Genomic DNA, 15,487 nt, shown 5'->3' on the forward strand with positions numbered 1-15,487 from the left:
CCGACGAGACAAAAGTTGAACTATTTGGAAGGTGCGCGTCCCGTTACATCTGGCGTAAAAGTAACAGCATTTCAGAAAAAGAACATCATACCAACAGTAAAATATGGTGGTGGTAGTGTGATGGTCTGGGGTTGTTTTGCTGCTTCAGGACCTGGAAGACTTGCTGTGATAGATGGAACCATGAATTCTACTGTCTACCAAAAAATCCTGAAGGAGAATGTCCGGCCATCTGTTCGTCAACTCAAGCTGAAGCGATCTTGGGTGCTGCAGCAGGACAATGACCCAAAACACACCAGCAAATCCACCTCTGAATGGCTGAAGAAAAACAAAATGAAGACTTTGGAGTGGTCTAGTCAAAGTCCTGACCTGAATCCTATTGAGATGTTGTGGCATGACCTTAAAAAGGCGGTTCATGCTAGAAAACCCTCAAATAAAGCTGAATTACAACAATTCTGCAAAGATGAGTGGGCCAAAATTCCTCCAGAGCGCTGTAAAAGACTCGTTGCAAGTTATCGCAAACGCTTGATTGCAGTTATTGCTGCTAAGGGTGGCCCAACCAGTTATTAGGTTCAGGGGGCAATTACTTTTTCACACAGGTTTGGATTTCTTTTCTCCCTAAATAATAAAAACCCTAATTTAAAAACTGCATTTTGTGTTTACTTGTGTTATCTTTGACTAATAGTTAAATGTGTTTGATGATCAGAAACATTTTGTGTGACAAACATGCAAAAGAATAAGAAATCAGGAAGGGGGCAAATAGTTTTTCACACCACTGTATATATATTATCCCACAGTGCCAGCACTCAAATCGTGATGTTGCCAGTGGTGCACAATCAAAGATGCATACACAGAGTAAAGGTGGCCATAGACACACAGATCCTATCGTACGAATCGAGGATTCGTACGTTTTTCGGATCGTGTGTGGCGTGTGCCGACATCTTTCGTCCGGCGGAGATCGGTCGTTTGGTCGATCGGTCAGCTTTGATTTTGACCCGACCGATCCCGCCGGAGCCCACGGCACATCGTAATCAGATTGTTCGGCCATATGGCCGAACAATCAGATTACACCCGATATAGCCATGCTCGTTAATGGCATATCGGGGAAAGATCTGCTCGTTTGGCGATGTTGCCAAACGAGCGGATCTTTGCATCTATGGCCACCTTAACTCACTATATTGTAGATGAAGAAAATAGCTTTGTATTATCAAGTGATATACATCTTAATCCGACATTTCGGTCCCACCTGGGGACCTTTTTCAAGATCCATGATGTATATCACTTGATAATAAAAAGCAAATTTTCTTCATCTACAATACAGTGAGTGCTGATTCCTTACTCTGTATACATATATATATATATATATATATATATATATATATATATATATATATATATACACATATATATATATAAATATACATATATATATATATATATATATATATAAATATATATACACACTCGCACATACACACATATACATACATACAGTATGGTGGATAGAGATGCGCCCAATTATTCCCATTGTAGAAAAATATAGAGTTTACATGTCCTTTAGGGGATAATGGTGTCCCTTTATAAATACAGAGGTGACCAGGCTGTCAGTAGTACAAACTCTTCTCTCTGCACCTTTCCTCTCCCGGCAGCTGTGCAATGGCAGGAGCTCAAGCGCTCTCAGTCCACTTCAGAACTGCTTGCTTTTTGGTCACATAGAATGTTTTTAGAGGCAGAAGAAGGAAGGCCGTGGGGAATTCCATCTGTGTGCTATGTACCTACACTTTTAGTCTTAACTTTGCTATTTTCCCTGGCGCACGCCCCAGCTTCGCTTGTGTATTTTTGGAGACTGACTAGCAAAAGTTGCAGAGTTCATTTGGTGTTCAGCCATTATATACTGTGAAGGCCACACGGAAAGAGGAAAGCAGAGACACCCAGGGCTGCTGCAGCACTCCAGCTAAAATGGTTAAAAAAACCTCCAGTGCCATGAGATGAAAGCTGATGCTTACACTGAAACAAATCTATTAGCTTGCATATTACATTCAAATCCCCAAAAGACGCTACACATCTTGTTGACATCATGACAAGTCAAGGAAATTAGTGGGCCAGTGAGCCCAGCTGCTGCTTGCTGTTTCTGGCTGCCTGCCCCGAATAGGGAATTTTAGTTTTGGCAGCTACATACACTACATATTAAACTTCTTCATTTTAACTCTCTCTTCATTCATTGAGAAAACTGTGTCTTTATCTAGAACGTTCCATGCACGGTGTCCCCATGATCCATTGGTATTCCCTTCTTTGTCCCCAACTGCATTGCTGCTCAGCTTTATTTATTTTACACTGAGAACTGGCAATCTGTATCTATGTTTTGTTATACAAATTAATTTTGCTAACCCGGTATTTTCTCACTGTAATTAAAAGACAAGAATGGGTTACGGTAATACCTCACGCCATGGGGCGTACCAATATCATGCCTAGTTGATAAGAGTTGCATGTTGCCCCTTTAATTGCACCAACTTTAGCAGCTCCCACATTTTAGGATTTCTGAAATTCCTCTATTCATTGTCTTCCGCAGAATTACTTTATGTGGTACCTGTGCAATATGCAAAGTTAATTGTACTGTATACAAGGCAAACTAGCCATCTGTCAGGCTTACCGGTGTGATCCAGACGGAGAAGGAGCTGGAGCTGAAGATCTTGAACTCACAAGCGCCTCACACAACCACTACCCACCTGGAGTGGAACAGGGAGCAGGGTTGTGGAGAGTAGCCAGTGAGACTATCAAACGCGGTACAGAGGATAAGACAAGGCCGTAGTCAAGAAGTCCGAGGTCAGGGCAGGCAGCGAGGTTCGTAACGAGAAGACAGGCAGAAGAGTCGAGGCAGGCAGCAGAAATCGTAGTCCAGGTTCAGGCAGGGTCACAACAGGCAATTCAAGAAGTCAGAGATGCTAGGGTTTCAGTGATAAACCTAATAACCAGGCAATGCATGTCAGTCTGGATCTGGTTTAAATGCATATCCTTTTGGCGCCAAACTAGCGTCCTCACGCTGACGTCGCGGAACTGACGCCAGCGCGTCCGTCACAGGCGTTTCCGCCTACGTTCCTGCACCCGCGACCGTCGCCACCGCGTCCGCGACCGTCGCCGGCGTCCGCGTCACGCGCCGGCGCGCATTACCGCGCCTGCGCCGAACGGAACGCATGCGTGTGTTCTTACATTGCCCCCCATCAAGGAGCGGCCTCAGGACGCGACAACCAGCAGGCTTACCAGGATAGGTTCCATGAAATCTGTCCAACAAGTCAGGAGCGTGGATGTTGGATGCCGGTTCCCAAGAATTAAAATTTTGTTGCGGACCATAACCCTTCCACCTCACCAGGTACTGGAGCTGTTTGCCTCTTAATCTGGAATCCAGGATCTCTTCCACCTCGAATTCCTCTTGACCGTCAACCACCACAGGAAGTGGTGGGGGAGCCGAACGCCCAGGAAATCGGAACATCGAGACCGGTTTTAAAAGAGCAGCATGAAATACAGGATGTATTTTCCAGGACGCTGGAAGTTTAAGCTGGAAGGCCACAGGATTGACTTGGCGGATGACAGAAAAAGGACCCAGGAAACGTTGACCTAACTTCCTACTGGGACAAGACAGCTTAAGGTTAACAGTCGATAACCACACACGGTCACCCACCTTGAACTCTGGGTCGCCTCTCCGCCTCCGATCAGCGTAAGTCTTGAAATTTTGTTGCGCCTTCCTCATGTTTTCTTGGAGCCTTTGGAAATTATTCGATAGAAAAGTTAATCTGTCCTTGACAGCAGGAACTAAAATATCAGAAACAATAGCAGAGGGAAAAGTTACTGGATGAAGACCATAATTTGCGAAAAAAGGGGACTGATTAATTGATGAGTGATGGGAATTATTATAAGCAAACTCTGCCAAAGGAAGAAGATTGACCCAATCGTCTTGGAGGTAAGAAGAATAACATCTCAGGTATTGCTCGAGAGTTTGATTAGTTCGCTCGGTCTGGCCATTGGACTGAGGATGAAACGCAGAAGAAAGAGACACCGAAATCTTGAGTGCTTTGCATAATGATTTCCAGAACTGTGATGTAAATTGTGGTCCCCGATCCGACACTACTTCATCTGGAAGGCCATGGAGTCTTACCACTTCTTTAATGAAGGTATCGGCAGTCTCGGAGGCGGAGGGAAGTTTTGGTAGAGATTTAAAATGTGCCATCTTGGTTAACCGATCAACAAAAACAACAATGGTGGAACAATCAGAGGACAATGGTAAATCGGAAATGAAGTCCATAGAAACTGATCCCCATGGACGGGAAGGCACTGGCAGAGGTTGAAGAAGACCAATAGGCCTAGAGTGAGAGTCCTTAGATCTGGAACATATTTCACATGAAGCAACAAACTTAAAACAGTCCTTAGCCATCCCAGGCCACCAGAATACTCTCTTAGCCAAGACAATAGTTTTCTTTATACCTGGATGACCTGCCAATTTAGAATCATGACTATTTTTAAGAACCTCCAGACGCATTGATTCTGGGACAAAAATTTTGCCTTGATGGAAAAGAAGACCTTCCTTAGGCAGTAACGATGGTTCAGAAATGTTTAAAGAAGCGTCCTTAATTCTATCCACCAGGGTTGGTTGAAGCAGAAGAAAGTTATTAGAATTTAGAATTGTCTCAGGGGCCAAGGAAACCTCGTTTTCAGAAGAAAACATTCGAGATAAAGCATCTGCTTTGACATTTTTTGATCCGGGTCGGTAAGTAAGATGAAAATTGAATCTCATAAAAAATAACGCCCATCTTGCTTGTCTGGGTCTAAGTCGTTTAGCTGAACGTAAATACTCCAGATTCCTGTGATCAGTAAAAATAAGAATCGGATGTTTAGACCCTTCGAGGAGGTACCTCCATTCTTCAAGTGCCAGCTTGATAGCGAGTAATTCACGGTCCGCCACATCGTAATTACACTCACTCTTGGCCAGCTTACGAGAAAAGAAGGCAACAGGATGAAGATCCTCTTGAAACCCAGTTCTCTGAGACAACACAGCACCCACCGCAAGTTCCAAAGCATCTACCTCCAAAATGAAAGGAAGGGAAACATCAGGATGGTGAAGAATTGGACCTGAAGTGAAGAGTGTTTTCAATTTCTCAAAGGCCTCCTGAGCCTGAGTAGACCAAACAAACTTTTGATTATTGCGCGTCAGTTCAGTGATTGGAAGAATGACTTGAGAAAATTTTTTTATAAATTTTCTATAGAAATTTGCAAAGCCGATAAAACGTTGAATGGCCTTCTTAGAAGATGGAATCGGCCAATTAAGAATTGCAGAAATCTTCCTCGAGTCCATCTGAATACCCTGAGGAGAAATACAGAACCCCAAAAAATCTACAGATGATTGTTCGAACACACATTTCTCAACTTTGGCATATAACTGATGGGTGCGTAGACGAGCCAGAACCTTCTTCACATGAACTCTGTGTTCTTCCAAAGAATTAGAAAAAACAAGAATATCATCTAAATAAATGATGACAAATATATCGAGGAAGTCCCTGAAGACGTCATTAACAAAATGTTGAAAAGTTGCAGGAGCGTTGCAGAGACCAAAGGGCATGACCAGGTATTCAAAATGCCCGTAACGAGTACGGAAGGCTGTCTTCCACTCATCGCCTTCTCTTATTCGGACCAAATTGTAAGCACCCCGGAGATCCAATTTAGAAAAGATCTTAGCCTCCGCCAATCGTTGAAATAATTCAGGAATGAGAGGAAGTGGGTAACGATTCTTAACTGTGATCTTGTTCAAATCCCGGTAGTCTATACACGGCCTTAATGAATGGTCTTTCTTCTCGACAAAGAAAATCCCAGCTCCTGCTGGAGAAGAAGATTGTCTAATAAACCCTTTAGCCAAATTTTCATCTAAATAAGAACGAAGTTCCACAAGTTCTGACTCGGATAAAGGGTAAACTCGACCAAACGGAATCTGGGCCCCAGGAAGAAGATTAATAGGACAATCATAAATGCGATGAGGGGGTAACTTGTCAGCCCCTTTCTTATTAAAAACATCCAAAAACTCCCAATAAGCTTGAGGAAGAAGTTCATGAATTTCCGAAGTAGGGGATAAAAAACAGACCTTTTTTAAAGAAGAAATACAACGAGAAGAGCAGAAATTGGAAAGAAATTTTACTTCACCAGTAGCCCAATTGATGGATGGGTTGCGCTTCTGTAACCAAGGCAATCCCAGAATAACGGGGAACAAAGGAGAAGACACTACATCAAAGTTCATCATTTCAGCGTGCCCTTTATTCAACAAAACAAAAAGAAGGACGGTCTCTTGCACCACAGGGCCTGAGGTAATCAGAGACCCGTCAGCCACCCGGAGGGCTACAGGATTCTTCTTGGCTTGGAGCGGAATCTGGAACCGTAGTGCTACTCTATTGTCCAGAAAGCATCCGCTGGCCCCAGAGTCAAGGATTGCTTGGAGTTCTACCCGTTGGTCTCCCCACTGTAAAGACAAAGAGACTGTCAGGAGAGGCACAGGAACATGGCAGGGGGTAAAGTCTTTTTCAAGCAACTTCTTACCCGCCGGGCGGATCGGGCAACCCCGAAGCAGATGGCCTGCTTGACCACAGTAAAGGCAGAGATTCAGTCTGCGGCGTCTGATGCGTTCCTCCGGAGATAAAGCAGACTTAATAGCACCGATCTGCATAGGCTCTGGGGCTGTACTGAAGACAGGCGGAGGCATGGCTGGAGAAAAGGTGGACGGCATCCGAACTGGAGGAGGAGCAGATGGTAACATCCAGGTCTGAGATGAAAGACCCGCTTTTTCCGCCTTTTCTTCCTCTCTACGCTCTCGGAGTCTCTGATCAAGTTGGATAGCGAGGAGGATGAGGTCTTCCAAACTGTCCGGAATGCCAGTACGGGCCAATTCGTTCTTCAACTCAGAAGACAGTCCGAAACGGTATTGATTTTTTAGTGCGGCAGGGTTCCATTCTGTGTCATCTGCCCACTGCCGGAACTCCAACGTATAATCCTCAGCAGGACGGACCCCTTGCTTCAGGGCACGTAAGGCAGCCTCAGCAGTGGCGACTCTGTGGGGATCATCGAAAATGACCGCCATCGCGTCAAAAAAGGAATCCACCGAAGCCAAAACTGGACTGTGGCGGTCCATGAGACGAAAGGCCCAGGTCTGTGGTTCTCCCGTGAGAAAAGAGATAATAACCCCGACCCGGGTTTGCTCAGTAGGATAAGTGTGAGGCTTTAAGGAGAACAGCAGCTTGCAGTTACTCCTGAAATTCCGAAATAGCTTCCGGTCTCCGGCAAACTTCTCCGGAAAAGCCACCTTGGGTTCAGAGATCTCCGACGTGATGACTTGAACCTCTGTTGGTGCAGGAGGAGTGGCAGCAGAAGTGGAAGGGAGAGCCGCTGGCGGATGAGATCTGATATGCTCCTGTAGCTGAGCATATCCGCTTTGCAGCTCCCGGACCGCTTGCGTCAGAGAGGACAGCTGCTGGGTTAGGACAGCAAACGGTGAGGCCCCTTCAGCTGGATCCATTTTTGGGCCTGGTTATACTGTCAGGCTTACCGGTGTGATCCAGACGGAGAAGGAGCTGGAGCTGAAGATCTTGAACTCACAAGCGCCTCACACAACCACTACCCACCTGGAGTGGAACAGGGAGCAGGGTTGTGGAGAGTAGCCAGTGAGACTATCAAACGCGGTACAGAGGATAAGACAAGGCCGTAGTCAAGAAGTCCGAGGTCAGGGCAGGCAGCGAGGTTCGTAACGAGAAGACAGGCAGAAGAGTCGAGGCAGGCAGCAGAAATCGTAGTCCAGGTTCAGGCAGGGTCACAACAGGCAATTCAAGAAGTCAGAGATGCTAGGGTTTCAGTGATAAACCTAATAACCAGGCAATGCATGTCAGTCTGGATCTGGTTTAAATGCATATCCTTTTGGCGCCAAACTAGCGTCTTCACGCTGACGTCGCGGAACTGACGCCAGCGCGTCCGTCACAGGCGTTTCCGCCTACGTTCCTGCACACGCGCCGGCGCGCATTACCGCGCCCGCGCCTGCGCCGAACGGAACGCATGCGTGTGTTCTTACACCATCAGTCAGGCTTGCATTGTATTAAACCAACTGACCTACAAAACTAGAATAAGATTTCTGCTTTGTAGTGCACATAGGTTAAAAAAAATGGAAACTATTAACAAGCTCAGCATGGTATAGTTAGGGGATCTGTTATCCAGAATGCTTAGGTCTTCTGGTTTTCTGTATAATGGATCTTTCTTCATACCTTCAGTCTACTAGAAAATCATGTAAACATTAAATAAACCAAATAGGTTGGTTTTGCTTCCAATAAGGATTAATTTTATATTAGTTTAGATCAAGAACAATGTACTGTTTTATTATTACAGAGAGAAAGTAAATCATTTTTAAACACATGGATTATTTGCTTTAAATGGGCTCTACGGGAGACAACCTTCCCGTAATTCAGAGCTTTCTGGAGAACAGGTTTCTGGATAACTCTCTTTTTCACAAAGAAAACAAGAAAATGGTGCTGTTTTTTTATTTGTCCCTTTGTTCAATACAGTAAAGGCATTTTCTTTGTCTAAGTGTACTTTCATTACTGAAGAGTTATGGGCAATGTTCTAAACTAGGAAGACATATTGCCCTCCCCACACGTCTGAAGCCCAGCACTGTAAGAAAATAACTTGCGAGATACAGTTTTAGAAAATACGCAAGGAGCACAATGTTAAATTGTTATTGTGTTAGTGTAATGTGCTCTGTAAGTATCTGGTGAATTGTTCCTTTTAATATACTTCCACAGTCTGGATGTATTTCCCAGTCATTGCAGAGATGCTGTTATGTTGCACTTCACTTGGATAAATAGGTTTCAGATGCACCCAGCGCTGCTTTAATCAGGGACTCTGAGCATTTATATAACAGCACCGTGCAATGGCTGCACATTAAAAATATGCACTAGGGAATAAACCTGTCATTTTCCTTTACTTCCAAAAAAACATGCTCTGTTATTTGATCCTTGGAAACTCTTACAACTGTTATTTTTTGGTGTTTATTGAATCAAAGGAAGTACTGGAAATACAAGCTCATAGACATGGAGGCTAATTGGTGATTTGATGGGGATCTTAACCACTTCAATCATTTGTGCCATTTTGTTGGTGTAAATCCATAAACTATTAGTTACCGTAGTTTTTCTGCATTCCCTCTTCTTCACGGAAATCAGCATTTTTCATTTGCAAAAAGTCTGCAAAAAAACTTTTTTGTAATTTTCATACTAACGTGCAAGTGCAGAATTAAAGAAAAAAGATTGTTCCATCTTCCCCCCCCCCCAAAAAAAAAAATCACGCCTATCCAAATATGGCTTTAGATACAGCCGAATTGTAACATAGTAACAGTAACATAGTAAGTAAGGTTGAAAAAAGACACACGTCCATCAAGTTCAACCTTTTTGTTTTTTGTTTTTTTTTTAATCTGCCTAACTGCTAGTTGATCCAGAGGAAGGCAGAAAACCCATCTGAAGCCTCTCCAATTTGCCTCAGAGGGGGGGGGGAATTCCTTCCTGACTCCAAAATGGCAATCTGACTAGTCCGTGGATCAACTTGTACTATGAGCTATCTTCTATAACCCTGTTTTCTCTCACTTGCTAAAAAGTCATCCAACCCCTTCTTAAAGCTATCTAATGTATCAGCCTGTACAACTGATTCAGGGAGAGAATTCCACATCTTCACAGCTCTCACTGTAAAAAAAAAACCCTTCCGAATATTTAGGCGGAACCTCTTTTCTTCTAATCGGAATGGGTGGCCTCGTGTCAGCTGTAATGACCTACTGGTAAATAAAGCATTAGAGAGATTAGTATACGATCCCCTTATATATTTATACATTATATATTTTTGTATGTGTTCAACCAAACCCAATATGACAGGAATTGGTGGACCAGGTTGTGGTATTTCTTTCTTAATCCGATATCCAGTTCCCAAACTTTATGTCCTCAGATAAAGTAAATTTGCTATAACAATTATGAAATCGGGAATATATACGCCAATGCAGGAACTGTTCTGCTACATTATTTATTTAACACATAAATAAATAATGTAGCAGCACAGTTCCTGCATTGGCGTTTCTATTCCTGATTTCATAATTGTTATAACAAACCCAATATCAACAATTATAGTCACTCAACTTTAAAATTGAATGTGTCAATTCACGATTAGTGCAATTTTGTTTTGTTTTTTAAATTCTAATACGCTAGCTAGGATTTTTTGTATTGGTCTTGAACTTTTTTGGAGGAATCAGTATTCTGCCAAATCCAAAAATAAAAGATTTGATCCCTAATTTGATTTTGCTTTAGCCGAGAAATAAGGATTCCGTCAACCTTCACCCTCCATCAACAAAATCCTGTTTTCTGTTAAAAAATGATTGTTGCCACAAATGAAGGCAACCAAGGCGATACAACACAATTGTAGCTTCCAGATTGGCATTCTGTAATTTCCACTTGGCACTGAGTAGTCTGAGCCTACAAATGCCTGATGAGGAATTCAGTATACATTGGTTATTTATTCTTCATTGACTGGCAACATTTAAATGAGCCTCCGCACATATGATGGATTTCCTAAAATAACTTTGCATTTACTGTATTTTGATGGGTATGTTCTGTGCAAATTAACTGTAGGTAATCTTCTGTCCCCACACTCAATAGTTTCAAGCAATCTGCATTGTAATGAACGTGAGCGCTTCAATATAGTCGACATCTTCTATCCACCCAGTGTGAGTGTTGCTACCTCCGCAGTAAAACTAGCTACACGCAGAAGGGCTGGCAATAGTTCCAGTCAAACACAAAGTTAATAAGCCAATATTCCAACCCCGACAGCAATTGGTTAAAGAAGAACTAAAGCCTAACTACAGAAGTAGCTAGAAATGTTGTGCATTATGGTTTGGGCTTCTGTACCAGCCCAAGGCAACCACCCTCATTTAGCAGTAAAGATCTGTGTCTCCAAAGATGCCCCAGTAACTCCTCATCTTCTTTTCTGCTGATTCACGGCACATGCTCTGTGCTGCTGTCACTTACTGAGCTTAGGGACCCACTCACAATATACAGTACACATAGAATATAAATGTCACAGTATAAGGCTGATTAGTAATTAATACAGATAATTACTACATGGCAGCACAGAAACTAGTGCAATTAACATCAGAATATAATAATCAGCCTTGTAGCATCAGCGTCTATTAAAGGTCAACCTCATTTTCTGCTTGATAATTTGTGACGACCCCTAAGCTTAGCTTCTCAACAGCTGCTCAGAGCCCACTGAGCATGTGAGTGTCACAGACACTTTCCAAGATGGTGACCCCCTGTGACAAGTTTGAAGTCCTGGATCATTGCTGCTATTGAGAAGCTGAAACGTTAGGCTGGTGCAAAAAGTTTAGTATATAAACTATAGCAGTTTTACCCATATTCATTTTTAGTGTTTTGTTCTCCTTTAAATGTTGGGGTATGTATGGCTGACTATGGTTATTGGTTTTAGGGCAGGGGATACAGAGGCCTCAGGTTTGCAAAAGGAAAACAAAATTCCAGAAAATAGTTATATGGTTATTTGGAAAACTTGGTTTTCCTCTTCCCTGCTAGTGCAAAGGCTTGATCAGCTGTCTTGTCTGATTTGCATCTGCAGTGTGGATGTGCACCATAAATATACTCCTACTACAATTAAATTATAGCCCCCCCCCAAAAAAAATTGGTTTCTCCGGTCATTTAGTCATTAGTTAAACTGAATACAAGTCCTGGAGTCTGTGCATTGTTTCTACAGGGTGCTATTTACTGTATATGTAGGAAAAGTTTCTATTTAGGGTGGTGTATTCTTGTGCAGCCCACTGTGTAGGGGCATTCATTTGGTGCCAAAATCAATGCAGTTACATGCCAAGGTGGAATAAACCTGTGATTTTAATAATGCAAATCCTAGAGAGGTATGCAGCTGCAGTAAAAGATATGTTACCTGACTTTCCATGTGTTCTGTTTTGTCGTTCTGCAGTGTCTTTTCCTCACATGCCTGGTTCTGCTGGTCCATGGTCCAGTCTGGTAGATACCTCCAAACCGTGGGACTACTATCCCAGGAGAGAGAAGGACAGAGACCGTGACAGGGAACGAGATCGAGAACGGGACAGAGATCGAGATCGCGAGCGAGTCCGTGAGAGGGAACGGGACAGAGAACGAGAGCGAGATCACAGTCCAAGCGCAGGCGCATATAATAGGTGAATAGTTCTGAATGGCACATTTGCACTGACTTCAGGAAACACAATTGATACCAGCAGTCTTCTTGCCAAGTCAGTGTTGCAAGATAGGGGAAAACATTATATTAGATTGTCAGACCCCATCCCAGTGTGTCTGTCTTCTATGAAGGTTCTGCTGTGTTATCTTGCTGCTTCAGCCTTGTTTTAATGAACAATAACACCAAAAAATGTAATTGTTTTAAAGTAAAATTATAATGCACTGGTACAACTGGTGTATTAGCTTAAGAAGCGACTATAGTTGATATAAACAAGCTGCTGTGTAGTCATGGAGACAGTCATTGAAAGCACAGGTTACATAGCAGATAACAGATGCCCTCTGTAGAATTCCATTGTATTTTATTGCAGAGTTTACCTGTTACTGCTAAGTAGCCAGTGCCCTTTCTCCTTTTGTAGCTTGAATGGCTACCCCATGGCTACACCGAAGCCTATTTATATAAACTATTGTCGTCTTTCTAAAGCAAAACAGAATGCATAACAACAGTACGTTGTATATGATTTACTTAAAAATGCTTTAATTTTTTGGTGTTACTGTTCCTTTAAGTCTAGATTATTATCTGGCCATGCCTTATCACCCCCCTCACCCTTCTGTAGCATCCTGATCCCTGATGATCCTGATAGCAGCCTTTGCCTTCTCTCACTGGTGTTGTGTTCAGCTAAAATGGATGCATAGTTGCAGCTTCAACAGGCTCATAACTTTTGCTTTTTCATATGAAACATCGTACTTGCGATACACACAGTTCAGATGGTGTGGTATTTTTTAAGGTAAATGTCTTATGTTGTCTCATTAACCGAATCATTTGCAAAGCTTTTCCCTGAGTGCATATGTACTCATTTACTGGTAGGTAACCTTACTGGCCTGTACAGCCATCCAGCAACATCAAGCCTCCATAGTTTTGACAATGGGGATTATTGAGTAATACTTTGCTGAAGTCCTTGATGTCACGGCAATGTCTGCTTTGTGTTTGCAGCTCACTTGTATGATGGCCGTATTCTGCTTTGGGTTAAAGCTTTTCCTAAAATGGTGAGCCGTCATGGATAAGCGTGTGGACTTTATTCCTTAGTGCATGTCCATCGTCAGTGCTCCATGTGGTGTTAGTCTTAAAGGAACAGCTCAGTGTAAAAATAAAAACTGGGTAAATAGATAGGCTGTGCAAAATAAAAAATGTTTCTAATATAGTTAGTTAGCCAAAAATGTAACGTATAAAGGCTGGAGTGACTAGATGTGTAACATAATAGCCAGAACACTACTTCCTGCTTTTCAGCTCTATAACTCTGAGTTAGTTAACTATATTAGAAACATTTTTTATTTTGCACAGCCTGTCTATTTACCCAGTTTTTATTTTTATACTGAACAATTCCTTTAAAGGGGTTGTTCACACTTAAATTAACTTTTTTTATTTTAAAGTTTTTATTTATTTAATTTTCCAGGAAAGGGGGAAACATATAACAACATGGTACATACAAGGTAATATCTGTTGGCACTTCATGTAAGCCATGGTTTAAATTAACTTTTAGTATGACGTGGAGATAGTCTGAGTCAATGTGTAATTGGTTTTAATTTTTTATTATTTGTGGTTATTGAGTTATTTAGCTTTTTATTCAGCAGCTCTGCAGTTTGCAATTTCAGCACTCTGGTTGCTATAATAACAAATCACCCTTGTAACCATGCACTGATTTGAATAAGAGACATGAATATGAATAGTAAAGGCTATAGAAAGACGAGTAATAAAAAGTAGCAATAACAATACATGTGTAGTCTTACGGAGCATTTGTTTTTAGATGGGGGTCAGTGACCCCCATCTGAAAGCTGGAACGAGTCTGAAGAAAAAAGAAAATAATGCAAAAAACATTAAAAAAAATGAAGACCAATTGAAAACTTGCTTAGAATTAGCCACCCCTCTAATATCCAGCGATGCCAAGCAGAATTTCCCTTTTGTTTTTTTCAGTCTCTTTTTTTCCAGTCTCTAGTGATTGTGTGTGTATATATATATATATATATATATATATATATATATATATATATATATATATATATATATATATATATATATATATATATATATATATGTATATATATATATATATATATATATGTATATATATATATCCATCTCCCCATCTCCAGCAGTTGGAAGGTGTTCATATGGTAGTCATTAACCTGACTGCGTATGGAATATGAGACGCTAGGAGTCACTCTTGCCTTTATGCTACCACAATGTATGTTTGCTGGCTCTTTTGTGAGGAAACTGTTTGTCTCCTATAGTTTGTGGCGGGGGATAAATGCAGAGCATCGACGTGCAGATTAGATACCAGTAACCGGTATATTTTTGTTCTCTTCTCTGAAGTCGTTGTGTTCTGGTTCTGTAAATGGCGTGTGCTTCATGTTGCAAATTATACGGCCAGTGTTTTGGAGTTGAGAAAAGCATTTCCACATCTGTTCAACAGACCGCCTGAATGCAAGCCAAAGAAACAGGCAAGATGGCGCTTAACCCATTCGTGCCGCACTCTCCCTATAGGGTTTTGCGTTGCTGTGAATGGGTTAAGTAAGGGGGCGATACACTGGAGGCTTCTCTGTGGCTTAACAGTTGGCCAATCCTTTGTGCAATTGCCAGCTATAAAAACATAGAGGCATTTAAGGGGAACACAACTCCCGCCCCTTATTTCTTTTCTCTTTAAATGAGCCCCTGTCTTTGCCATATTCCTTTTTCTGACTAGTGATTAAACACAGTCCTGGGGTTATGGGCAGGAGGAGCCGCACTTTAGGATTACTCACTCTCTGGCTTTATGCTGCTAGTTAGGAGACTCTTCCATACATTTTCCACTTCGGTGGATTTATTTTCAGACGGGGCTGCTCTTTTCCAAAACACCATTTAATGAGAACACATGATTTGGGTACCATTTTCTTCTGAAACGTAGCTGGTGCCAAGGATCATTTTAAAGCAACCTCTCTCCAGCCAAAGTAAATTGATATTTGCAGCTTGAATTCAGACAGGTTTCTATGTTTAAAGGAGAAGGAACGGCTAAAATTAAGTAAGCTTTATCAGAAAGGTCTATAGAAATACACCAGTAAACCCTCAAAGTAATGCTGCTCTGAGTCCTCTGTCAAAAGAAACACCACATTTCTTTCCTTCTATTGTGTATACATGGGCTTCTGTATCAGACTTCCTTCTTTCAGCATCAACCTCCAGGGCAGGGCAT

The 15,487-nt window shown here is 42.0% G+C and overlaps 1 protein-coding gene across 7 annotated transcripts in view; it reads left to right on the plus strand.

Annotated features, from left to right (window-relative positions):
- fip1l1.L (factor interacting with PAPOLA and CPSF1 L homeolog) overlaps positions 1 to 15,487 on the plus strand; it is a 60,348-nt gene that overhangs the window by 39,497 nt on the left and 5,364 nt on the right. For all 7 annotated transcript variants that reach the window (XM_018229856.2, XM_018229846.2, XM_018229864.2 and 4 more), the window contains one exon: positions 12,031 to 12,250. In XM_018229856.2, coding sequence (XP_018085345.1) covers positions 12,031 to 12,250 — 220 coding nt within the window. The remainder of the gene's footprint in view (positions 1 to 12,030; positions 12,251 to 15,487) is intronic.

Source organism: Xenopus laevis, chromosome 1L (genome assembly GCF_017654675.1).
Source record: "Xenopus laevis strain J_2021 chromosome 1L, Xenopus_laevis_v10.1, whole genome shotgun sequence".
Taxonomy (NCBI): Eukaryota; Metazoa; Chordata; class Amphibia; order Anura; family Pipidae; genus Xenopus; species Xenopus laevis.